The sequence below is a fragment of the Ovis canadensis genome, chromosome 24 (genome assembly GCF_042477335.2).
Source record: "Ovis canadensis isolate MfBH-ARS-UI-01 breed Bighorn chromosome 24, ARS-UI_OviCan_v2, whole genome shotgun sequence".
NCBI classification, from domain to species: domain Eukaryota; kingdom Metazoa; phylum Chordata; class Mammalia; order Artiodactyla; family Bovidae; genus Ovis; species Ovis canadensis.
This window is the reverse complement of record NC_091268.1, coordinates 54355445-54381453: the sequence shown is the minus strand read 5'-3', so window position 1 is coordinate 54381453 and position 26009 is coordinate 54355445. Positions and strand designations below refer to the sequence as shown.

General features: G+C 63.9%; 1 protein-coding gene across 2 annotated transcripts in view; it reads right to left on the bottom strand.

Annotated features, from left to right (window-relative positions):
• Positions 1-966: 966 nt before the first annotated feature.
• Positions 967-26009, bottom strand: part of RADIL (Rap associating with DIL domain) — a 54861-nt gene continuing 29818 nt past the window's right edge. Inside the window, exons 3-15 of one of the 2 annotated variants that reach the window (XM_069569593.1) lie at positions 19604-19839; positions 18343-18975; positions 17156-17193; positions 12618-12778; positions 8986-9098; positions 8361-8598; positions 7721-7893; positions 4126-4276; positions 3232-3422; positions 2787-3138; positions 1893-2032; positions 1664-1803; positions 967-1263 (exon numbers count right to left, since the gene is read on the bottom strand). In XM_069569593.1, the coding sequence (XP_069425694.1) occupies positions 1158-1263; positions 1664-1803; positions 1893-2032; positions 2787-3138; positions 3232-3422; positions 4126-4276; positions 7721-7893; positions 8361-8598; positions 8986-9098; positions 12618-12778; positions 17156-17193; positions 18343-18975; positions 19604-19839 (2672 nt within the window). In that variant the 3' untranslated portion in view covers positions 967-1157. Of the gene's footprint in view, positions 1264-1663; positions 1804-1892; positions 2033-2786; positions 3423-4125; positions 4277-7720; positions 7894-8360; positions 8599-8985; positions 9099-12617; positions 12779-17155; positions 17194-18342; positions 18976-19603; positions 19840-26009 lie in introns of both variants that reach the window. The other variant, XM_069569594.1, reaches the window with a different exon arrangement.

Sequence of the window (26009 nt, the reverse complement as noted above, 5' to 3'; positions counted from 1 at the left end):
GCTCCGCAACAAGACGCTGCCTCAGAAGGCCCCGCTCCCCGCAGAGAGCAGCCCAGGCAGCAGCCAGACAAATTCAGGGAAAAATGCATCTCGCCCAGCACCTGCGGAGCTGCTTCAAGGCATCCGGAGCCCGATGCCGACAGAGCAGCCAGCAGGGCCACCCAGCCCACCCGCCCCACCCGCCCCACTCACCCCACTCGCCCCACTCACCCCACTCACCAGGGTGTGGCTGGGAGTTCGTGGCACTTGAGCCCCAGGGCCTGGGACCCACCTGGGGCTGACCGGGCTGCTGCTCCCTGCAGGAGACTCCTTTCCACGTAGGCGGTGTCTGTAGCGGACTGGCCAGGACCCCTCGTCCCCAGAGTCTGTGCCCATCAGAGGAGGACGCAGGCCCAGAGCCCGGCCCCAGGCTCTGAGCCTGGTGAGGACGCGGCCAAACCTGCTGAAGACGGTCAGCGCCTCACCGTGACACCAGCACAGCCCTTTGTGTGGCCCTGCTGCTGGGGCAGGAGGCGGGCCGGACACCAGGCGGATGCCAGGTGGAGAGCCCGGGGGTGGCCAGGCTGGTGTTAGGGCCCAGCCGCGGCAGAGAAGACACGGAGGGGCATGAGGCCCTGGGAGGCCTGGGCACCCGCAGTGGGTCGAAACTCCCACTTTATAGCCTCCCGAGGTTTCTAAACCATTTCTTCAGGACTGCTGATCGCGGCACCCCGAGCGCAAAGCCCACTCAGTGGTGGGCAGCTCTCGCACTCCCTCCGTGGCAGGGGGCTGCCTGGCACGGCCTGCTCCTCGTCTGGGGCGGGGGGAGGGCAGACGCGGAGTTAGGCAGAGCCATCCCACCACCCCCAGGGTCCCGTGTTGTCACCGGTCTCCCACGCTGGCAGGGATGGGAGCAGACCCAGGAGCCCCTGTGTCCCCTCCGGGGACCAGCATGGTGCCCCCCAGATGCCATGCCCTACCACCCTCTGGAATATGAAAGATAGTTTATTGAATCTATATTTTTCCATTAAAATCTTCAAACATAAAAGCTCTGTAACAAACATCACAACGTTATGTCATATAAATAGAACATACACGAAGGGGCTGCAGGGGGCGCACCCGCGAGGAACAGCCTGGCAGAGGAGACGTGCAGGCGGGCAGCCCACTGCCCAGGGCGCCTAGGGGGGCGGCGTGCGAAAGCGGACCTTCCTGGCCGTCTCCACATCCGACTTGGCCACCAGAAACCGCATCTTCTTGCCCCCGTGTCGGATCAGATCCACTGCCCTGAAAGCAGCCAAGGGACGCGGCTGGTGTAGACGAGCCCGCCCAGGGAGGACTCGGCGCCGGCCCAGCGGGTGGCGCCTCCTGGTGCCACCTGGGGCGGTGGGGGGGGGGGGGCAGCCTCCCCACGACTGCTGTCCCGAGGGGAGTCAGAGGCAGTAACCCTGAGCCGCCCGAGTGGGACGGAGCTCCAGGATCACACAGCCGGGACGCCCCCTGCCACTCCCGAGCCTGAGGCGCCTGAGCCCCTGGGTGGGGACTGCGGTGGCATCAGGGTGCGTGAGGGAAGAAAGGGGAGGAGGCGACGCTGCGCCGCATTGCTCATCTCCAAAGCGGGTAGTGACAGGGCCGCTGCTGGGCTCTGAGGCGGCGGCCAGGCTCGTCCCCGGGGCGGGGCGCGTACCTCGGGTAGCTCACGCCCGCCAGGCTGCTGCCGTTCACCTCCAGGATGCGGTCTCCCAGCGCCAGCCGCCCGTCGGCCGCGGCGGGGCTGCCCGGGAGCAGGGTCTGGATGTAGAGCCCAGGGGCGCCCAGGGGCGTGTGCTGCGGGAGAGGGGCAGCCTCAGGGCTCCGTGGGGCCCCGGCACCAGCACCTCCACACCTCCCCAGCTGGGCCCGGGGCGGCCACTCACCATCCCGTCGATGAGGCCCATGCCCAGCCCCGAGGGGCCACGCTCCAGCTCCACCACAAACATGTAGCAGAAGTCATCGGTGCTGGAGCTGCAGCTAGACGGGGCCGGAGGGGGCCCGTCCTCTGGGGCCGCACAGGCTCCTGTAGAACGGGAAAGTGCCGCGGGCGGGTGAGGGGCGGCCACTCAGGCCTCTGTCCAGACTCCCCCCAAGTCCGGGACCCGCGTCCAGCTCAGCTGCTCCAGAGGACACTTGCTCCCGAAGGTCCAGGGAAGGCCTGCTGGGGCCGTCCAGGGGACAGGGACAGGCAGGCTGCCTGGTGCTGCCGCTGGGCTCCACCCTCTCAGGAGGCTGAGCAGGGCTCCGCTCGGTCTCACCCACCTCCCTCCCCAGCCTCACACCCCTCAGCGATCGAGGGGCGGCCCTGCTGCTCCCCACCAGGATAGCCAGTCCTCCCCACAGGGCCAGCCATGCTGCCCACCTGAGCGGTGTCCTGCCTCAGGCGCACCCACCCCAGTGACCCTGCCCGAGGGCCACCCACCCAGCTCGGCTGGACACCAAGGACTCGCCAAGGCTGCCCCTCAGCGCCCTCAGCCTGGCCAGCGCCCAGGGCTCCACCTCCCCCATCCTCCCAACCCACAGGCCTTGCACCAGCTCCGGGGCAGAACGCACATCAGGAGCCGTCCATTCCCCCCCGAGCCTCCTCTCCGGACCCCCCACCCTGTGTTCCAGGGTGTTCCCCCCCCCACCCCAGGCCCAGCTAGGGCCCATTCTGGGTTCCAGGGTGACAGGCGCTCGGGGGCAACTCTGACAGCCCAGCCAGACATGCTGCCCTACTCCGCAGGGGAAGGACCCTGAGGGAGCCGCCGGGGCGCAGGGCAAGCTGGTGGGCTCACCTTCCCGGGAGGCGCCCCGTGGGCCGCCGGGTGCCGTCCTCCGCCCTTCCGGGAGCGCCCTCCCGCAGGCACTGCTGCCTTCGGGCCAGTCGGGGGCCGCAGGCTCCAGGCCGAGCGGCGTGCCTGGGGGTGTGAGCAGGCACGAGGGGTCCCCGTGTGGGTCCGCAGCGTAGGGGCCCCCACGGCTCAGGCAGCTGGGCGGCCTTCCTGGGAGGCCCTGTGCCCAGGGACCCCCCACGGAAGGGAGAGGGTGCTCCAGGCCAGCTTCCTGGGCTCCCCCACCGGGGTCCCTGGAAGGCGGGGGGCAGCTCTGGGCCTCAGGGTGGCCCTCGGGACTGGTGTGGTGTAGGCCCTGGGGAGACAAGAGAAAACTCAGCCCCAGATGTGAGAGGGGAAGCAGGGGCCGCCCCGAGCTGCAGGCTTCCCGCGGCAGCGTCCCCGGCACCTGGAGGCTCTCAGGCCGGGCGGGCGCTCCGCTGGGGCCGGGCTGGCTCCGCAGGCCGCACAGGAAGTGGCGGAGGTAGAGGAGGTGCTGGGAGACGCGCTCGTCCGGGCACTCCGCGTCCAGATCCACCTGGAAGCCCTCACTCGGCAAGACGATGGGCGGGGGGTTTTCATAGGACTCCAGGACCTCCTCTGGGGGGGGGCAAGGGGCTGTGACCTCGGCCAGGAGGTGCTGCCTGCGACCTGCCCGCCGCCACAGGACCCCAGGGACCCGGGGGCGGAACCCAGGCCGGCCCAGCCCCAGGGGCCACCAGGATGACCCAAGCTCCGCCAGGGGGAACATGCACCCCACGCCCTCCCCGGCACCCCCGGCCCAGCACCCACCCACACTGGGGGGCGCCCTCAGCCATGCTGACAGCAACCCGCACTGTCACCCGCGGGGCACGGCCCACCCGACCCCCAGACAGAGCCCCCCGCAGGCCTTGGACGTGACCCAGTACAAGGGGGGACTGTCCAGAGTCCAAGCCCAGGTGATGAGGGGGAGACGGGGCAAAGCCCCTTCTGTCTGCACCCCCACCCTGCACTGTCCGTCTCTGTGCCACACGGCTCACGAGAGGAGCTCGGCCAACTCACGAAGAGCGTGTGCACGAGCCTGTGGGCACGGCAGGTGTGCCCAGGACCTCGCTGTGTCGAGCTGCCCAGTGTGGACAGCCTGCCCCTTCCCTGGTGGCCGAGCACTGGGCAAGGCCTCGAGGGGCAGCAGGGACCTGTTACCGAGCCCGGACCTCGGGGGCCAAGGGGAGCCCCAGCCCTGGGCCACCTTCCTCCTCAGGGGTCCTGCCCTGCCCCCACGGGCGACGCCCCAGCTCCCAGTGCCCCCTCGGAGGGGCCTCACCTGACTTGAAGGCAGCAGGGCTGTCCTGGGCGCCCGGCTCCCAGGCGCTCATGGGACCCATGGCCGAGGCCAGCTGGTACTGAGTCAGCAGCCGGTGCAGCTGCGCAGGGCTCAGGGCAGGGAACGCGGCCCGCAGGCTCGCCCAGCTCATCTGCGACAAGAAGCGCTCCTGGTCAAAGGCCTCGGAGCCCACCCCATGCAAGGGGGGCCAGCCTGCCTTCCAGGGAGCCCCCGGGGGCCAGGCGGACAGCGAGGTCCGTAAGGGGCCGGCTCTGGCTGTGACGGGGGCCAGGGAGGGCTCCTGGAATGCTCGGACCACCCCTGCCTTCTGCGGGGGGAGCTTCCGAGGGCCGGGGGTGGGAAAGCACCCTCCAGCCACCAGGGCTCAGGACTCCAGGCAGGAGGCCCTCACGGGGAACCCGGGCGGCAGCTGTGCATCGGCTCCTGAGAAGCAGGCTCCTCCCTGAGAGCCCGCGGGGGCGCGTCCTGCGCAGGCCCTGGCCCCTTCTCTCTGCCTCTCTGGCCTCCTGCTGCTAGGAAGCAGGTGTCACTGCCTGTCCCCTACGGTCCTCCTCTCTCCCTTTGGCGCCTCACTTCCCTGCCAACATCAGAGGCCTGGGCGGGGTCACGGGGGTCCTGAGCTGTGTTGGGGGCGGCCCCACCCTCACCGCGCCCCGCACCCCACACCCCGCAAGGCCTCAGCTGCTTCTCCAGGGAGGGAGTCAACGGGCGCCCGACGGCCGGGCACCCCCTTCCCATCTCACGGGCTCCACTTTCTGAGAAATTCCCTGAACTTCAACTTCCAACTCTGCGCCTCTGCTGCCGCAGCTTTAACTTCCAAGAAGCCCCACTGTTCTCCCACTCACAGCACCCGGTCATTACGTCACGGATACTCGCCTCCTCTTTACGAGGATGTCGGCGGTTTTTTAAACAAGCTGCTTCTCCCCAAACAGCCTGTCTGGAGGGTGGCCAACGACGGTGCTGGGCGGCGAGTGACAGCCCGGGGCAGGACGGCGGGTGGCAGGGAGTGAGCCCATGGGGCTGCCCGCCGCCCGGGAGGAAAGGGCCTGGCGGCCTCACCCCGCCCGGTGACGACCGCGTCATGGCACAAGCGAGGGAGGCGGGCGAGCTGGCATCCTTGCCGCCGGCTGCTGTCGTAGCAAACAAGCTCGAACGTGGCAGCGAGAACACAGTCTCGCAGGTCTCGGGGACAAACGGCGGGCACGGCTCACGCGGGGCTAGACCGAGGGCCGGGGGCTGTGTTCCCCGGTGGCTCCAGGGCAGGGGTCCCGTGTCCGGCTGCTCCTGAATCCTGTAGGCCGCCGCGCGCCCCGGCCCGTCCTCCGCTGCCTCTCCTATCTCTCTGACCCACTCTTCTGCCTTCTCTTCCTTTTACGGAAGCAAAGTTGACTGACAGTGCTGCTAACTGCCGGCACAGGTTTATACACACAGAATCACCCACCTGCGGCTCCTTCAGACTCTCCCATCGCGGTTTACTGCAGGGCCCTCTGTGGCTCCTTGCACTGCACGGAGAATCCCTGTCTCCCTACTTCACGCAGAGGCGTTTGCACCTCTTAATCCCAAGCCCCTAACCTCCCTTTTCTCCCTCCCCCTCTGGCAACCACGCGTGTGCTTCCTATGTCTGCAAGCCTGCCTCTGCTTCGTGAATAAGCTCCTTTACGTCTTATCCTGGATTCTGCACACAAGCGACATCACACGGCAACCGTCCTCCTCTTTCCGACTTGCCTAGCATGATGCTCCCTGGCTGCACCCCTGTCGCTGCAAACACCGTTATTCCATTCTTTCTAATGGCTCAGCAGCATTCCACTACACACAGGTACCACGCCTCCCTTCCCATTCCTGTCTGTGGACGCTCAGGCTGATCCCACGTCTCGGATGTTGTAAATAGTGCTGCTATGAACACTGAGGTGCGTGTCTTTCTGAATCAGAGTTTTCTCCAGCACCACAATTCAAATTCATCAATCCTTCAACACTAAATCTTTATGGTCCAACTCTCATATTCATACATGACTACTAGAAAGACCGTTGGCTTGACTCTATGGACCTTTAGCTGGCAAAGTGATGTCTTTGCCTTTTAATATGCTGTCTACGTTCGCCATAGCTCTTCTTGCTAAGAGCAAGCATCTTTTAATTTCGTGGCTGCAGTCACCATCCACAGTGCTTTTGGAGGCCAAGAAAATCTGCCACTATTTCCACTTTTTGCCCATCTATCTGCCACGAAGTGATGGAACCGGATGCCATGATCTTAGCTTTTTGAATGTTGAGTGTTAAGCCAACTTTTTTACTCTCCTCTTTCACCTTCAAGAGGCTCTTTAGTTCTTCACTCTCTGCCATTAGAGGGGTGTCATCTGTGTGCCTGAGGTTGTTGGTCATTTCTCCCAGCAACCTTAATTCCAGCTTGTGATTCAGCCAGACTGGCATTCTGCATGATGTCTGCGTACAAGCCAACAAGCAGAGGGACGGTGCACAGCCTTAACGTCCTCCAGCTAATTTCGAACCAGACTGGTGTTCCACGTCCAGTTCTAACTGTTGCTTCTCGACCTGTTTACAGATTTCTCAAGAGGCAGGTAAGGTGGTCTGGTTTTCCCATCTCTTTCAGAATTTTCCAGAGTTTGTTGTGATCCACACAGTCAAAGATTTTAGCATAAGCAATGAAGCAGAGGTTTTTCTGGAATTCCCTCACTTTTTTTTATGATCCAACGGACATTGGCAACTTGGTCTCTCTCTGGTTCCTTTGCCTTTTCTAAACCCAGCTTGAATATCTGAAGTTCTCAATTCATCTACTGTTGAAGTCTAGCTTGAAAGATTTTTAATATTACCTCACTACCATACGGATTAAGTGCTAAATCGTATGGCAGCTCTATTTTTAGTTTTTGAGGGTTCTCCACACTGTCCTCCAGAGTGGCTGCACCAGTTCACATTCCCACCAACAGAGGGCCCTCCACGCCCTCTCCAGCATCTCTTTGTTTGGGGCTTTTTAGCAATGGCCGTCCTGACAGGCGTGAGGTGATACCGATTTGTAGTTTCAATTTGCATTTTGCTAATAATTAGCAACGTCAAGTACTTTTTCGCGTGCCTTTGGCCATCTGTATGTCTTTTTTGGAGAACTGTCTATTTAGGTCTTCTGCGTATTTTTGATTGGGCTATTTTCTGATACTGAGCTTTATGACTTGTTTGTAGATTTTGGAAATGAAGCCCTTGTCGGTCACATCATTTGCAAATATTTTCCCAGATTTAAGGACTCAAGAGCTTAGATGGGGCCACCAGGTGACTGGGGTGACCGCCCCACCTCAGGGTCCTTCACCTCCGCCTGTCAGCAGGGCGCCCCTGTGGGTCAGGGACGAGACACACACGTGCTGGGCAGGGTGACAGCTGGGCACCAGGGGCTGCAGCTGGAGGAGGGCACGCAGTGCACTCCTGGATTCCTACCTAGAGAATCCCCATGGACAGGAGCCTGGTGGGCTATGGTCCATGGGGTTGCGAAGAGTTGGACAGGACTGAGGCGTGCTTTGCCTGCACGCAGGGACTGCAAGCTGCTGAGCCCAGAGCGACCACCGCCCCCAGCCCCTCTCACCTGGATGAGCTGGGCGCTGGGCGTGGCCAGCAGGTTCAGCGTGCAGGAAAGCTTCCGGAAGAAGCGCTCCCCTGCCTCTCCGAAGCCAGCACTCCTGACCCACTCCAGGAGCTGCTGCAGGCGGGCGCAGGCCTGGACGCCCCTGGGCCAGTGGAAGCAGCTCAAAGAGGGGCCTGCGGGAGGGACGGCGGGAGGGTGATGCGGAGCCCTCGCAGGGCGCCCCTGGGGGAGACAAGCCCGGCAGCGCCCCGGCCTCTGGACAGACGGGAGGCCTTCCATTACTTTCCCAGCTTTCCCCCCTGCTTCCAGACCCCTGGGGGAGGCGGCAAGAGAACCCATGGGCCTGCACCACTCGCCCAGCCCTGTGCCCCAGCTCTGCCTCGGCCAGAGATCCCGGCGGCCCTGAGCCTGGGCCAGGTGACGGAGGAGATCTGGGCGCTGGTGAGGCCGGGTCAAAGGTCTCGCCAGTTCCCTGAGCTTGATCCTTCCTCTCAGGGGCCCGGGGCTGAGTGGGGACAGCAGGAGCCAGGAAAGGCCGGAGGGCCCCCTGCACATGCTGCCGGGGAGCCTGCCCGGGTCCAACGCAGCACGACGGCCCCCCTGAGGACACGAGTCGCGCCGGGGGTGTACCCGCCCTCACCCTTGTCCAGCAGCTGGTTGAGCAGCAGCGTGCCGGAGAAGAAGAAGAGGTACGCCAGCACCTGCGCGGCGACCTCAGGGTGCACATACAGCCGCCGCAGCAGGTCCAGGGTGGCCTGGTACACGGCCACCACGCGGCGCAGCTCCTCGGGCAGCGGGGGCCCCGTGCTCCAGCTCTCCCGGCACTCTGACTGGAACGGGGGGCACTCCAGTAGGGCTGGGAGGCAGACGTACAAGGCCTGGGGACCAGAGGAAAGCGCTGCCAGCAGAGGCCCAGGGCCCACCCCCGAGCCGCAGGGGTGCAGGAGGCTCAGGAAAGCTCCTGCGGGGGCGCAGAGGGCGCGGGCGGCGGGGGGCCTGGCAAAGGGGTCAGGATGGGCAGGGCCGCTGTTTCCCAGAGCAGCGAAATGGAGGGCTAAGTCTATGCGAGGGACAGCGAGCGAGGGGACAGAGGGGCCGGGGCCAGAGAGTGGGGCCGGGGGGCCGGGGTCGGGGAGACAAGAGGGTGAGGCCGGGGTGGGGGACCGAGTGTTGGGGGACAGAGGGCGGGGCCAGGGGGCTGGGGGGGCCGGGGCCGGGGGGCCGGAGGGCTGGCGCTCAAGCCCCAGGCGCACGTGGCGCGGCACCTTGGAGACGTAGTAGACGCACTGCTGGAAGGCGTACAGGACCACCTCCTCCAGCATCGCCATGGCCTCCTCGCTGGCCGTGAGGGCGCAGGAGAACAGGGACTCCTTGGAGCCTGCGGAGAGAGCGGCACTGTCACCAGGGCGGGGGGTGCATGGTCGGGGATGCGGACAGGAACCTTCCGGAACCGCCCCGTGGCCTGAGTGCTCCGCCCCACGCCTCCTCTTGGGCTTGGAGAATGAGATAACCCAAAGCCAGGGGGCGACCCACCCTCCCGGAACCGGCCCGCCACACCTCTCCAGGGCCCCGGCGTCCCGAGGAGCTGGCCGAGGCGGCCGGGACCCAGGCCCCACACCTCCTGCCCGTGGACGCTGAGCCGCTGTGAGCGCAGCAGGCGCTCGTGAACGAGTCGATTCGGGACTCAGTCAGGACCCAGCACCCGAGACGGCAGATCCGGTCCCAATCACTTCTCACTGGGACCCAGGTCAGAGGGCAGGGGCCAATGCTCCTCCAGAGACCGTCACTCGGGAGAGCAGCGACGTTTTCCAAGAGCCCACACAGCCCCCAGCGCCCCAGTCGCCCCGCAGGAGCTGCACTGTCCCAGCACAGGGCAGAGGCCCCGGCCCTCGGCACCTGGGGGCTCGGGTCCAGTGGGCAGCAGGCAAGTGGTGGGCGGGGCTTCCAGGCTGGGCGGCGGCCAGGGTGGGGGTGTGAGCGGTTCTGGGCGACTCCCCCCAGGAGGGGCTCCGGTAGAGCCAAGAGCCAGACTGGCCACGGGGTCCCCAAGAGCAGAGGCCCCAAAGGGTGGGGCCCCCGAGCGGCCTTTCAAACGAGGGCGCATGGTGCCCTGGGGGCAGAGCGGACCAGACGGGACCCCACCCCGGTCTGCACGCTCAGCCCCCATCTCTCTACGAGGACAGGAGGCCGCCCGCACGGCTGTCCTCCCACTGTGTGCCCTGCACTGCCTTCTAATTAGCACACATCGTGAACTCACGTCCCGGAATCTCCTCTCAGGCGGGAGGGGCCCAGGAATCAACTTGAGCCCTAAGCCGGGCCCCCGGGAGTACAGGGCTGGGGCCGCCAGTCAAACGGAGAGCAAGCGGTGTGAGTCCATCAGAGACCCACCCAGCAGACCACGCCATCAAGGGCTTGGGCCCCAAGAACCCACCTGACCAGGAAGCCAGAGGCCAGCCTTCGGGGCCCCCCAGGGCCCATCCCAGAGTCTGGCCTGCAAGGTCTCATTTGAGAGCCTCCCTGGGCTTCGGGAGGGCCTGAAACGTCAATACTCTGGCCACCTGACACGAAGAGCTGCCTCATTGGCACAGACCCTCATGCTGGGAGAGACTGAAGGTGGGAGAAGGGGACGACAGGGAGCGAGATGGCTGGACGGCATCACCAACTCGATGGACACGGGTTTGGGTGGACTCCAGGAGACGGTGATGGACAGGGAGGCCTGGCATGCTGCAGGCCATAGGGTCGCAAAGAGTCAGACACGACTGAGTGACTGAACTGAACTGGGCTTCGGGGGAGGCCAGTGGGGCAATTTGAGGGCCCCAGGCCTGCATCCTGCAGCCTCAGATGCCACCCGCTAGTCTTAGAAGATGGACCTACACCCCTGCGTGGGCACCGGGGCTCCAGTGGGAGGAGCCAACAGAGAGGCGGCAGCTGGGGACCCACAGAGCACAACCCCAGGGTGGCCCCCAGCAGGTGCCCAGGAACCCCCCGAAGCCCCACCAGCCACAGCGCAGGCTCTGCCGGTGCTTCCGACTAAGCCCACGCCCCCACGAGCCTGTCGGAGGGCCAGGAGCCTTGGCTGCTCCCAGCTGCGTCCTGAGCCCCTGGGCCCTGAGGACACCCCTCCCATCTCGGATCTGAAGCACAGCCTCCAGGTCTCACAGGAGAACCTTAAATGACTAACAAACACCCCCAGATAAGCTAACGTTTTATCTGCCATGTGAACGGGCCTTCTGGGTAAGAGCCTCAAGCAGAAAAGGGTGTTTGGGGAAGAAAAACTCTTTCCAGCGCTCAGGACGTGACGTCCTGCCCTAGCGCTCTTCCCACAGATGCTTCCTGCTGGCGGGCAGGTGGCCGGCACACCCTCAACCTGCCCTGGGCGCCGGGCCGGTGGTGCTCCCTGCTCCCTGCAGGCTGCACGCCCCCAGGCCGTGTTTCTGGGGCTCAGGCCCTGCTGTGGCTGCCCCGGTCCCCAGTGTGGGCAGAGGCTGGACCCCCTCTCCCAGCGTCGACTGGGCTACACAACATCTGGGCCTTGGATCAAAAATAACTCCCTCCTGAGAGCAGAGGCAGCGGCCGAGGGAGCGGAGCACCCCCGCCTCCCGCTTTATGAACGTCAGCCGGACTTGGGGTCCCTCTGCAGGTCACAGCGTCTGAAATGATCGGACAGGAAGGGGCGCCAGTGGGACTCACCTGTGAACACCACGCCCAGAGTCTGGGGGTCGGGTGCGGTCGGGGAACCTGCCTCCAGGCTGGAGACCTGCAGCAGCCTGGCAGGGCGGGGTAGAGCGCCCAGGAACCACCGGGCAAGGCGCACGGCGTCCACGCAAGGAGGACACGGGCAGCGCGCCAGGCCGGCGGGCCCAGACACAGACCAGCGGACACAAAGGAGCCACGGCTTCGTACCACGCGTCCACGCAGGCCCAGGACCCCCGGCCCCCAGAGCCTCAGGAACCAAGACGGCCACGGGAAGGAGAGGCACCCACCTCCCCAGCCCTGGCGGGGTCCACCCAGAGCCTGAGCCCCCACGGGCTCGGCTCGGCCAGGCCTCCAGCCCCGCAACTGTCTCCACAGCCGGCTCCCTGCGGCCAGCTGAGCAGAGAGGACTGTGAAGCCTACCCACGCCGCACACCATCGGCCACCACGAGCCTGTCCTCCAGGAGCTGGGCCGGTTGGCATCGGGCCCGGCAGCGGCATCGGGCCCAGAGCCTCAGGCCAACTGTGAGCCTGGGGCCACGTCCCGGGAAGCAGGAATGGGTCAGTCACGGCATATTCTGTCCCGTCGACCGGCCTCCCCACAGCCCTGCGCAGCCAGGTCTTGGGGCCATGCCCCTGGGGAGCAGCAGCTCCAGGGAGGCTGGCAGGAGTGAGGGACGCGCGGTCCTGTCCAGGCCAAAACTGAGCTCTTGCGGCCCGGCCCGCACACGCAGCCCTGGCGGTGTGCCTGGAAGAGCTGGACATCACAGGTGAGCTGTGTGCCGGCCCCTGCCACGCAGCCCCGCTGAGCTCCGCTGCGGGAGCTGGGCTGCGCAGGGACCCAGTGTCAGCCTGCTGCTGCGTCCCAGGACCAGCCAGGGCCCCCAGCCCTGGCAGACACACGTCCGCTGAAACCCCACACGCCTCGGAGCCAGGCCGAACACCACCTTCCCCACGAAGCGCTCCCAGACGGCCCCCTCGGAGCCCCTTTCTCACTGAGCATCTTCAGCACTTCACGCCAGTTTCATCAACTCTCCAACACACAGTCTCGAGCCTCAGTCTCCGAGTTTCCCATCACACGCTCTCGCGGGCAGCACGCCTCTCTGAAACTCTGCCGCGTGTAGGAGGGGCCGTGGCCGGGGGCCCGCAGTGCCCGCAGCAGAGCTCAGCAGGGCCGCGTGGCAGGGGCCGGCACACAGCTCACCTGTGACGTCCAGCTCCTCCTCCAGGCTCTGCATGTACAGCGGGCACCTCTGCTGGACGAAGTAGAGGAGCTCCACTGAGTTGGACATCCAGAAGAGGACGTGCTGCAGGTCGGGGGCCAGGCCGGCCAGGGAGAAGCTGGTTGCGGACGGCGGCTCGGGGCTGCCGGACAGAGAGACCCAGGGTCACCGGGAGGCTGGCCCGCCCCTCCGCTACCCCCGGGCCGCCACACCCCGCCAGCACCCTGCGTCGGGCTGGGCAGTTAAGACTCAGACCCCTGACAGCGAAAGGCACGTTGCCCACGAACCTCATGGGAGGAGTGCCTGCGGCCCCAGAGCAAAGGCCTCTGGCGGATTCACTGTCTTCACGCCTTCTCTCAGAGTTAGCTTGCACGGGAAGGGGGCTGCGACCGATCAGACAAGCAGCAGGGGTCACAGCCCTGGTGCTCAGGAGCCAGAGAGAGGCGCCGCGTTCTAAGCTCACAGTGGAGCTAACAGGGAACGATGGCGTGACTGCTCGGGGGGCGGGCAGACAGGGCCGGCTAAGCACAGCAGGACCCGAAGATGGTGGCAGTCAGTGGGCCGGGAGGAGGGGTCACAGGGGTCACTGGAAGATTTAACGATCAGGAACCACCACTGGCCCCAGGTCCCTGACACACGGCTCAGCTCGCGCAGAGGCACTCGAGTCGCTGGGGAGGCACCGCAGGCAGGGCCCCCAGGCAGGGAGCAGGGTCCCATCACTCTCCTGGGGGCCGGTCCCCCGGGCGGGGGGACCCAGCACCTCTCCCTTCCCGGGGACACTGCACACTGTGGGGCCCCCTGCCTCCGTGGCCAGGCGGCTTCCGCCCATCTCGGGCCCTTCCTCCCCCACCTCCAGAGCCAGGACCTGGGGCCCAGGTGGCCTGCACTGTGACAAGCTTCCGTGCTGTCCTCGCCAGCCCCCGTGGCCCCTCGTGTAAGCGGCACCCCAGCATCTCTGTCTGGCTCCTGCCCCGCAGCAAGCTTGGCTGGGAGACATGTGTCCCAAGAGCATCCTACACTGGGTCCGACCACACCTGCCGAGGCTCCCACAGGCGAGCAGGGATCCTCGGACAAGCAAAGCAAGCCCCCCGGAGACACACTGGGTCTGTCCGCGGCGACCGCAGCTGTGCCTCTCACTGGCGGGATTCCAGGGGCAAGGTAGGCGCTGCGGACATCGTGCAAAGACAGGGCCGACACTGGCTCTTCATCCTGCCTGGGGGACTTCCAGGAGCCCAGAGCAGCTCGCAGACTCCAGCTGTCGCAGTGGCCACCAAGCTGGGGGCGCTGGGGGTCAGACCACAGGCCGGGCAGGAGGCGCCAGGAGGGCTGGGTCCCCCTTGAGCAGCGGGCCTGGGCCCGCGGCGCCTTCCCACGCCCAGCTCTCCTCGCCCTTCCTGCTGCTCTGGCTCCTCTCGGCCGTCCTCCTCGCTGGCCTGAGCCACACACACATCTGTGCGCAGGAATGGAGAGCGCCGCGTCGTCGTTGCTGTTCGGCTACTCAGGGCTGTGTCCGTGCACTGCAGCACGCCAGGCCTCCCTGTCCTTCATCACTTCCCGGACTTTGCTCAAACTCCTGTCCATCGAGTCGGTGATGCCATCCAACCATCTCATCCTGTTGTCCTCTTCTCCTCCTGCCTTCAATCTTTCTCAACATCAGGGTCTTTTCCAGTGAGCTGGCTTTTCACAGCAGGTGGCCAAAGTACTGGAGCTTCAGCTTCAGTCCTTCTAGTGAGTATTCAGGGTTGATCTCCTTTATGATTGACTGGTTTGATCTCCTTGCAGTCCCAGAGACTCTCAAGGGTCTTCAACACCACAGTTCAAAAGCATCAATTCTTTGGTGCTCAGCCTTCTTTATGGTCCAACTCTCACATCCATACGTGACTACTGGAAAAACCGTAGCATTGACTATACAGACCTTTATGTCACTAAAAAAGGATTAATATGTTTGTGTGTGCAGGCAAAGCTGCTTCAGTCATGTCCGACTCCGTGCGACCCCACGGACTGCAGCCCGCCAGGCTCCTCTGTCCTCGGGATTCTCCAGGCAAGAACACTGGAGGGGTGGCCAAGCCGTCCTCCAGGGAATCCTCCTGACCCAGGGACTGAACCCAGGCCTCGTGTCTCCTGCACTGGCAGGGGGTTCTCTACCACTGAGCCACCTGGGAAGCCCATTAATCTGCTTGTCAGAACCCAGCTCCATTTTGTTTCCACACGTATCGCCCTTCTCGGTCTCACCCAGAACTCAGCGGGACAGACACGCCTCCACGTAGGAACAATCCACCGGCTAAGCCACAGCCACCAGCGGGGCTCTGGTGTTGGGTCCTGGTGTGGTCGGCGCTGAGGTCTGTGCCCCGCCAGCCCGGGTGGCGCTCTGGGGCCCCAAGGAGGCGCTGCAGCCTGGCCCACCGTCCAGGAGAGCCTGAGTGGGGCCAGGGCCAGAAAGGCACCGGCCACAGAGCAGAGACCGACGAGTGGGGTCAGACCAACGGAGAGGCGACCGCTCACAGAACGAGAAGGCGGCCGACGGGTGGGAGAGATGTACAACCCGCGTGCCTGCTGGACGGGGCGGGCCTCCAGTGCGCACAAGGGACCTGCACACTCCCGAAGCAAAAGCCCCAATAACCCGGTGACAGACGGGCTAAACGTGAACAGGTGTGTCTCCAAGCAGACCGACGGCGGGGGCAAGAAAATCCTCAGCCTCCCTGAGCACCAGGGAGACACAGGTCAGACCACGGGGTGTGGCCACCTCACACCAGCCAGATGCCCGCAGCGGGAAGACAGACGGGACCTCTGGGGGCCCAGCGGTCAAGAACCCACCCTGCATGGCAGGGGGCGCGGGCTCTATCCCCGGTCAGGGAACTAACCCCCACCTGCTGCAGAGCCACTGAGCCCCAAACAACGAGGCATCCGTGCGCCTCAACCAAGGATCCTGCCGGATGTGACGAGGACCCCGTGTGCAGCGCCTAAGCCCTGCTGCAGCCAAGCACATAAATCAGCACTTTTTTAAAAAGACCCAGTCCAGTGAGCGTCGCAGAGCACGTGGAGAAACCGCAACTCCTGCGCACCGCCAGTGGGGATGCAAACTGGCACAGCCGCTGTGGGACAAAGCACGGAGGTTCCCCAAAAAAGTAAACCAGAGCTTCTTTATGACCCAGCAATCCCACGTCCGGGCCAGCGCTGCTTGGATGCCCACAAGCCCCAGGGCGATTCTGTTCATCTCAGCCCAGCGGGAGCCTCGCTGATCAGACCCCGGCTCCCAGCTCCATCCCTCTAGGTCCCAACAATAATGTAGGAAGGAGGGGGCGATGACGCTTCCTCCTGCTCCCCTTACAGGACCTACCGCAGGTGGACAGCACCCCACAAGCATGACAGCAGGCATGTGCTTTATAAATGGACCCGCTTCACTCGACATTTTCACACGAACAGTTCAGTTCAGTTGCTCAGTCGGGTCTTTGCGACCCCATGAACTGCGGCACACAAGGCTTCCCTGTCCATCACCAACTCCCGGAGCTTGCTCAAACTCATGTCCCTCGCATCAGCGATGCCATCCAACCGTCTCATCCTCTGTCATCCCCTTCTCCTCCTGCCTTCAATCTTTCCCAGCATCAGGGTCTTTTCCAATGCGTCAGTTCTTCGCATCAGGTGGCCAAAATATTGGAGCTTCAGCCTCAGCATCAGTCCTTCCAGTGAACATTCAGGACCGATTTCCTTTAGGATAGACTGGTTGGATCTCCTTGCAGTCCAAGGGACTCTCAAGAGTCTTCTCCAACACCACAGTTCAAAAGCATCAATTCTTCAGCGCTCAGCTTTCTTCACAGTCCAACTCTCACATCCATACATGACCACTGGAAAAACCATAGCCTTGACTAGACGGACCTTTGTCGGCAAAGTGATGTCTCTGCCTTTTAAATGCTGTCCAGGTTGTCACGTGAACGGGGATGAGGCAAACCCCTGCGGACCGCAGTGGGACTTGTGGCCTCAGGAGCCCCGCACCCCCGACATGCGGCGGCCGCGTGCAGCGCTCCTCCAGGGGGCGGGCAGCCACGGCTCAGGCATGTTTGCGAAGGCGGTTCCCTGCAGTGTCCATTCATCTCTACCTCCGATGCCAAATGGTTTTCCCAAGTCCTCCAGCGTCGAGTGAGAATAGATCCAGTGCTGCTGGTTGGAGAGCCAAGACCGGCTGCCCCATCTGGACCCTGGAGGTGTCCGTTCCCCCGAAGAAGCCGGTTCACATTAACACGGTCATTACGGGAGCAAGCAAGGAGGCGGCTTCCGAGAGGGTCGTGCCCACTCTGTGTCACACACTCCCCCGACACACAGTTCTGCAGGTGGTGACTGCAGACATGGAGAGAGCCCCCCAGAGACAGACACTTTGGGACGGGCCGGCTGGATCTCCTTGCAGTCCAAGGGACTCTCAAGAGTCTTCTCCAGCACCGCAGTTCACAGAAGCACAGAGCAGACCCCAGTGGGGGTGGGGGGAACCAGGGGCCGGGGGTGGGCACAGTGACGGGGCCATACTTACAGCTGCGCCTGCTTCTCTGCCAGTTCTTTGGTTTTCTCCTACAATCAGAAACGGAGAAAGCAAGATGAGACAAACGGGCCAGCATGGCTGTGCGCAGTCAGACCACCACTGGCTGCAGCTCCACCCACGTGCGCACGCGGCCTCCCTGCCGGGGCGCCCTGTGCCAGCTGACCTGCTCTGAGCCGCACCGGAACCTATCTTCCCGTTTGGTCTGACCTCCCAGCACAGACGGAACATTTCACGCCCAGCTCTCTTACGTAACAGCCGGCCAGACAGGGATGAGGAAAGACAGGTCAAACCTTTGACAAGTCTCAGAGTAAGGATTCCAGCAACTCCCTGATGGTGAAGCTTCCTAATCGCGTTTTTAAAAGCCAGCCCCCGGGAACAGCAGGCAGGCGCACGTGGGCTTGCGTTTGTACAGATACACTTCAACGTGCCCACAGGGATTCAGGTCTAGCCAACATTTTCTGTCCCCTTCAGTCAAGAAATCATTCTTGGACTCTCCTGCCAGTCTAGTGGTTAGGGCCCCTCACTTCCACGGCAGGGGGCTCATGTTCTGATCCCTGGTCTGGGAACTAAGATCCCACGTGCCTTGGGGACGGCCACACGTACATACAAATAAAAAAGGAAACCACTCCTGCTTTAGTGAAGGTGGCCCGGCGGGCCCTAACGGACCCCCTCGCAGGCTCTTAGTCGCTCCCCGCGCCTGAGCTGAGGAGACTTGTGAGCGCTGGGTGGCGGCAGGGTGAGGGACTGCTGATGCCCCCAGAAGAACAGACAGCAAAGGAGCCTCAGGGGCTCGAGACAGACCCATGCGAGACTTCTCACCCTCAGGGAAGCAGCTCGGGACCACCCAGCCCGGGACCCCGGGAGAGCGGTCCACCACCTCCACAAGCCTGCTCCGTGCCCACTCGGGGGCGGGGCCCCAGGGCCGGTGCTACGAGCTTTGGGGGGAAGCCAAGGGTCAGGCTCGGGCTCAGGAGACGCAGGCCTCTGCCCCAGTGTTCTCAGCTGGGACATGGGACTCCCATGCTGTCGGGGTGCTGTGAGAATGGAATCCAGCAGCGGCGGATGACTACACCCAGTGTCTGGCAGGGGGCAGACTCGGGAAAGGAGGGTCACTCGTGGGATTCGGGACTTCTGAGCATCTGGCCCCTCCACCCGCACGGCCCGGCCCCACCACTGACCCAGACGGTCTCGCGGATCAGCCGGGCTATCTTGAGCAGCAGCTGCCCAAAGGAGCCCGGCTCGAGGCGGGTGGCCGAGTGCTGGATGCAGAGGCAGAGGAGGAAGGCAGGCGTCAGCTGGTGGTCATCGCCGCCCGGCTCGACCAGCGTCACGATCCGCTGCAGCAGTGCGTCCTCCACGTCAGGCTCGAACTCCAGCTGCAGCGGCCTCGGCCTGGGCAGGGCGGGCCGGGCCGGGGTGGGGGCGCCGCGGGCCCGCAGCAGGGCGCCGCACAGCCGGCAGCTCTGCGGCGCAGCCCGGAGGCGGGCCAGGGCCTGGGCGGGCAGCGGCTGGGCCTGCGCCGGGTCCTTGAACAGCAGCAGGTAGTAGAGGCCCAGGGACAGCAGGTCGCCATGCCGCAGCGCCACCGGGCGGGTGCCCACCTCCGCGAAGTTGACGGCGACGGGCGCCCCGGGCAGCGGCTCCAGCAGCAGCTGGGCCCCCGCCGGGCCCTGGCCCGAAGGCTGGCGCCGGCGCAGGGTGCAGTGCAGGGGAAGGATGTCGGGGGCCGAGAGGCTGATGCTGGGCTTGCTGGATGGGGTCCTCTGGCCCACCGTGTGCCGCTCTCGGTTGAGCACATACACCAGGCTGTCCTGAAATGCAGACGCCAGAGCTCAGCAGCTGGCCGCCACGCCGGCAACTCCATCCCCGGCAGCTGAGCTGCCGGGGCGCCCACCCTGGAGCACGGCCTGCCCCCAGCCTGCCCACCCTGGGCGGCCACCCCGACTCCCAGACACCAGGGCGACTCCAATGGAGACCTGAGAGCGGCCCTGCACACACTTGAGGCCACAGGAGGCAGGGGCGTTGGCCCAGGGGAACCACTCCCTGGGACCCGCCAACCCCGCCACCGCGGGGAGGCGGCAGGTCCCCCCCAAAGCCAGGCAGGCAGCGGCCTAAGCAACAGGTGGGTGGGGCCCAGGATCAGGTGAGCCCTGGCTGGGGTCAGTTAGTGAGGAGCTGGAGGTCCCTCCCAGGGCCCTGCTGCCTCCTACTGCAGCCTGCACCAGAGAATGTTCTAGAAACAGAGAACAGGGAAGCCTCTACTCTCCTCCAGAGTCCAGGACCGACCAAAGCCACCACAGCCCCCGGCCCCAGCTAAGGCCAGCTGGAGGTGTCCACCTGAGAGCCCCTAGCCCCCTGACCCCCAGGTCCATCTGAGAGCCCTGTGCTCTCCCCGCCACCCCGTCCATCTGAGAGCCCCCCACCCCGGTGAGGGCTCACGTGCTGCTGGCTGTAGCCCTGCAGGAGCAGCAGGTGGGGTGACTCGTAGAGGGAGCAGCGCATGGTGTCCCGGCCAGGCTCCTCGGGGTCCCGGGTGGAAGCCGAGCTCAGGCTGGTCTCGCTGACTGTGCGGCGCAGCCGCGGTGGTGGAGGAGGGCTCCGGGCGCCCCCTGCGGCCAGGGCCGGGGTTCCCTTGGCACGGCTCCGCTGCAGCCTCCGGGCTTGGGCGTTTATCCCTGAAAAGCAGCCATGCGAGGTGAGCAGGGCCCAGGCTCAGGCCTCAGGAGCCACTCCTCATGCCGGTCACTGCTCCGTCCAGCAGGCCTGCAAGGAGCCGCAGGACTCTGCCCACTGACCGCATCCTGGCAGGCTGGGCACCTTGGGGGCTCCCCCAGGAGCCAGGCAGCCCAGCCATCTTGAACCCCAAACACCCCCCAGGAGCCTGGCGGCACGCTGCAATCAGCCCCCTGAGGGATGCCAAGCCCACCTCCAAGCCCAACCCATCCACCCGACCCATCCTGGCACCCCGCATGAGCGTGTGTGCACTGGTTAGCTGAGAACCGCTCATCCGCCCCACATTCCACAAGAAGGAAGCCACCAACTCGCCACGGCACCCCAGCCCACCGCCCGGAGCACAGCCGCACCTTCTCAGGCCACCTCCAGCACGGCAGGTCAGAGGTGCGCTGTGCCCACTCATGCACACACCAGCACCCCCCAGGAAAGCCTTGGACAGACCTCTACGGGTGGGAAGCACTCTTTCACAGTAAAGCCACACGAAAGCTGAGAAGCCACCCAGAACTCGAGGCTGGTCTCCCGTCACGGCCGCATCCCCGGCCAGCCAGGGCTTTTGCTCTGAGCCCTCCGAGCGCCCTCCGCAGCTGCTGTCTGCAGCGTCCTGCCCACGACCACTCCAAACAGAAGCAGACACTGCCGGGGGAAGGGAGGGGGCAAGCGGGGCCAAGGGCACGGCCTTACCAGGAGCTGGCAGCCAAGCGGGAGGGAGACGGACCTGCTTTTAGCAGGAGAGGGAAGCCGGCTCCTCTGCAGCCCACAGGGGGCCGGGGCTGCGGGAGGGAGGCCGCTCTGCTCAGCCCAGCCGCAGTGCGAGTGTCAGCCGGGACCGCTGCTGCCGCCGCAGAGCCGGGTGAGGGAGCCAGGGGAGGGGCGCGGTGGGGGCAGGAGGCAGGCATGGAGGAGGCAGCCCCCTCAGCCCTGTGTCCCGGCTGGGGCGGCGCCGCCTGAGCCCCGGGCCCCCCTCCCTCCATAGGGGACGCGCCCAGAACCGCCTTCCAGAAGTGGGCTCCCAGGCAGCAACAGAGCCCAGAGGGTCGTCCTTCGCTCTCAGACAAGGACGAGGCCTGGGCTCCCGGAGCCAGGGTCCCCTGGGATGCACAAGACGGGCGTGGGCGCCAGCTCCCAGCCACCGGACCCTCAGCTGGGGTCCCGCCCCCAGGCCACACCAGGGCCTCTCACGCCCGCGCGCAGAATGGCCTGGAGTGTGGAACAGCGCCGCCGGCCTGGCTCCCAGGGCTCCTCCTCGGGCCCCCGGGGGGCAGGGCCAGGGCTGTTGGCGGCAGGGTGGGGTGGAGGCAGGGGCAGCTAGAGGCCAGGGCCACTGGACCGCCAACACAGCACGGCCAGCACGCAAAGCCGACTCCAACGCTGCACACCCCACTGGGGCACAGCCAGGACGACCCTCTCATGCAGACACCAAGCAAGGACAGGCACTGGGCCCCCGTGAGCTCCACGGGGACCGTTCACCCGGCAGGATGGAGCCACGGCCGCTGCCCAGGGGAGGCCGGCCCTGAGCCACACCGACAGCAGGCAGAAAGGCCGAAGGCAGGGGGCGGCGCAAGGGCAGGAGACCCTGTCCGCACGGCAGCCGTGCGGGAAGCACCCCTGCGTGTGCCCGCAGGTGGATCCACAGACACGCCAAGCTGCTTGCAAAAGCAGACAGGAAGCACGCAGCAGGTTCTAGAACTAGCCGGCTCACAGGTCGGGGGAGGGAGCCCAGGGCCGGCCAGCACACGTGGAACGCCACACGTGTACACACGAGGACACGCTTCACGGGCAGCTGTGTGTGCCATCTACTCACTCATAAAAACTCAATAAACAAGGTTTTTCAAGTGTCAAGGTCAACTCTGGAAGAGAGGTACCCAGGTGTCAGGTACGTTATTGTCTATGCTTTATATTTTAAAACTTTCTTAAAGTAAAAGTCGTGAACACCACGCGGTCCCCTCCTGCGTGAGGACTCTGAGCTGCCCCGAGGTAGGGGGATTGCCAGGCAGCCAGTAGTTCCGAGGAGGTCGTGGCTTTCGGGGCTGACGCACGCATCCCAGTGGCGTGCAAAACCAAGGCAGCTCTGCCCCCCTGAGCAGACCCTCCTCGCTGAGCCTGGGACGGGGATGCGTGCCCGCACAGAGGGAGGCAGGACACAGGGGCGGCCTCGCTCCTGGACGGGGCGTCTCTGACGGGGAAGGGGGCCGCGCCTGCGGGAGGGGTCCTTGATGGACAGAGGGGCGGCGTGTCCTCCAAGCACGATGCTTGCGGCTCAGGGAAGGAGCGGGCTCTCCTCTCACCACAGCACTGCAGGGTGGGACCCGAGTCTCCCATTAGACGCTCCGGGGCAGGCAGCACGGGCCAGGGGGATGCCCCACCACACGGAGGTTCCTGTGCTGGCCCAGGCATCCCCATCCTCTCTGCAGGGAGAGAGCAGAGAATCCTGGACACGGGGGAGGGGACGTCTGCTGGAAGCAGCTGTCGTCAGGGCTCCAGAGCAGCCCTGGAAAGAACAACAAGGCCTTTCCTGCCTGTCAGGACGTTCCAACAGCAGACAGGCTGCAGGTCTGATCCCGGGCCCGTGTGAGCCTCTCTCCCCGGAGCCGGAGGGTCTGAAACAAGACACGCAGCTCGGAGCAGCCCCTGCTGCCACCCCCACCACCAGGGCAGGGGCAGGACTGGGACTGACTGAGACGGGGGCTGACGAGGCCAACGAGCCTGCACGGGCGAGTTCTGCCGAGACGGGGCTGACTGAGCCGACGTCAGGGCCCTGACAACAGCTGGGGGTGTGCTGCTGAGACACTCGGCCGTGGCCGTGGCGGAGTCCCGAGCCAGACCTGCCTTCAGCACGCCCGCTGGACTGTAATGCTGCTTCTAGGTCAGCAAAGGCTGCGTGACGAAGCTCCACGACAACCAAGCAACCCGTGAGCTCAACCTGAAGCTTTCTGGTATTTGAAATGTACAACAGAGACCTCAGGATCGTCCGGACAGCACCTGCCTCCTACACGGCTGGCCTTATTCCACGCACTTTGCATTTAACTCCATTTCACTCTCGTATTATAATAAACGCTACAAGGGACTGCAGTGAGATAAGAATATGCTACCTGGCTTTCCAGGCTCAATCTTCCCATGGGCAGACACAGTTCTAAACAGAAGCCTATGCGCAGGCCTGCCTCCCCGCAGGAGCACACCCGAAGGCCTGCCGGCCACGGCGGTCACGCGGCACTGGGGTCCTGACCAGTATAGTCATGTCCGAAACACACACGGGCGGCGGGAGAACTGGAAAGGGGAAGCTGTAATTATGTTACAGACGACGTGATTGTGTACAGAGAAAACGCAAAACAATCTATGGGCAAACTCTTAGAAGTAAGAAATGAACTTGCTCAGCAAGGGGCCTATACACCATAAGCAAAGAAATGCAACATTGGTTTTAAATACTAGAAACAAAGCAAAAGGGGCATGTCATTACAAATGGCGCCATTTACAGCAGCGCCAGGGAACATGAAAAGACTAAGGAATAAACCTTCCAGAAGCTGCGCAAGACCACACCACTGAAGACCACGAAGTGCTGTTGGCAAAAATGAAGGAAACCGAAGCGGAAGAAGCACCAAGTGCAAGCGAGGAAAGGGAACCGCCAGCACTGCGCATGCTGCCCGGCAAGGGAACAGCCAGCCTCCCGCACGCTGCCTGGAAAGGGAACCGCCAGCCTCCCGCACGCTGCCCGGCAAGGGAACCGCCAGCGCCGCGTGCGCTGCCGGGCGGCGTGGGGGCCAACCAGCAAGCAGCTGGAGACAGTGTGGGGCCGCATCTCTACCACTGGCTGTCAAGGCCGCTCTGAGGTGGACGCGACAGGGACATGCACGGCAGGGCCACCGCACACGGGCCCAGGCTGGAGCCTTTACTCAACTCCACCAACAGCAGGATGACCAAGTCAGCTGCTCCACAGCTCGCCGAAACGACGCGGCAGGCGCTGACGCCACCGGAACGCACTGTAGCAGTGTGGACTCTGTTACACCAGTTTTACTTCCATTCTTTAAATCAGGCTTTAAAGACCCTCATGTGAAAGGCAAGACCAGAAAGCTCTCCAAAGAGAACGAGGGGAGCATCTTTATGACCCCCGAGACAAGGAAGGATGTCTTACCCAAAAGCTGAAACAGAAAAACACTGACCGTAAAGAAGAGGGTGAACAAATCCGGATCTGCTCATCAAAAGATGCTGCAAGCAGAATTCAGAGCATCAGCTCACAGACCTGGAGGAAATAATCGCAACACGCATCGCTGACAAAGACGAGAGGATCCAACCGCGTTCACAGATCTACTCATCAAAAGATGCTGCAAGCAGAATTCAGAGCATCAGCTCACAGACCTGGAGGAAATAATCGCAACACGCATCGCTGACAAAGACGAGAGGCCACAGTAAAGGACGCCCACAGAGCAATACAGGGCTTCTCGGACAGTCAGCTGGCAAAGACTCCGCCTGCAGTGCAGGAGACCCTGCTTCGATTCCTGGGTCGGGAAAAAGCCGCCAGCAATGTAGGACCCTTGGGTTCAATCCCTGGGTTGGGAAGACCCCCTGGAGAAGGGAACGGCTACTCGACTCCAGTATTCTGGCCTGGAGAATTCCGTGGACTGTAGAGTCCACGGGGCCGTGAAGAGTTGGACATGACAACCAACTTCCACTTTTCTGATTTCACAAATCAATAAGGATAAGATCAGACCATAGAAAATGCAGAAGAGCAGCCCACGCTCTTGAGGTGGCCAGTGGGTGGTGGACCAGGAAGCTGGCCTCATCAGGTAGAGTGAAAATGCACACACTCAGTGTCCAGCCAGTCCCCACCAGGCGCACACCGCAGAGGGGCTGCACACGTGGGCACCAGGATGCTCACAGCAGCGTGGCTCCCAGACTCACTCGCGAGGGACAGGCCACGGCTGGGAGCAGCATGACTGAGGAGACATAAATCCACGCGCACAACTCAAAACAAGCAAAGCCAAACTCGCAGGCAGAAATACACGGGCGATAATGCTACGAGGAGAACCGAGAAGACAGCCGTTACAAAATCATGACAGCAGTTCCGGAGAGGGGCACGGAGAGGGTGGCGCTCAGGGCGGCCCCGGGGGACAGCAAGCCGAGTCCACGTGCCCTCCTCAGCCTTGGGACCAACCTATGGGTCCACACAGGGTGCCTCCAACAGCCCCACACCCGACCGAAGCTTCAGGACCTGCCACCGTACCTGTCTGGGCGGAGGGCACCTGGAAGACACGGCGGGCACCAGAGCCCCACGTCTATCCCACCGAGGGCCCTGCCCCCTGCAAGCGGCCACAGGCTGCAGTAACCCGAGTTCCAACCAGCATCGAGGACGCGTCCTACACCAGCCGCTCCGGCAGTTGGATGCTGCCAACCCTGCGGCTCCATCTCTCCCCAGCCCCATGCCCAGCACGAATCTCCGCCCGCCACCCAAGGAGCTGACAGATGTCCGCCTTCCCGCCAGCAGCCCAGGGGCTCCAGTCCCGGGCGAAACGCAGACGTCCTGCGCCTCCCAGCCTCCTCTCCAGGGCTGGGCGGAGAGCCAAGGACACCTCCCCGGGCCACGGCCCCGCCCCTCCCGCCGCACCCCAGCCAGGACGTCTCACTTCTGAAGCTGGGTCACGGGTGCACAAACAGGTCACTGTATTACCCTGAACTAGTCCTCTGCTGAAAGTATTTCAAAACAAAGACGAGGAAAGCAACGGGAGGTGGGTACCGACTGTCAAGCACAGATGGCTTGTGTACAGTCTAAAATCTACTCTGTCTCACAAACTAACATCAGGAGTGTGCTTCCCTGTCCAGTCGGCAGAGACTCTAAGCCACATGAGAGCGAAGGCGAGGCGAGATGGGCACGCACAGAAACTGCCCGTGGGGGCGCCACCCCGCGTCGCCAAGGTCGAAACCAAGCAGAGGCAGGCACCAACCACGTCCTGTTAGACACACACAGGCCTGCATTTAAAAACGCCTCTAGCTCTCCACGCTGAATCCCACCTTTAAGTTCCTATCCTCCAGAAATAATCAGAAAAGAATCAAAGATGCTTACATAAGCATTACTTACAGAGAGAAGTGGGAAATATTCTGAAGCTTCACTAAGGACACAGTC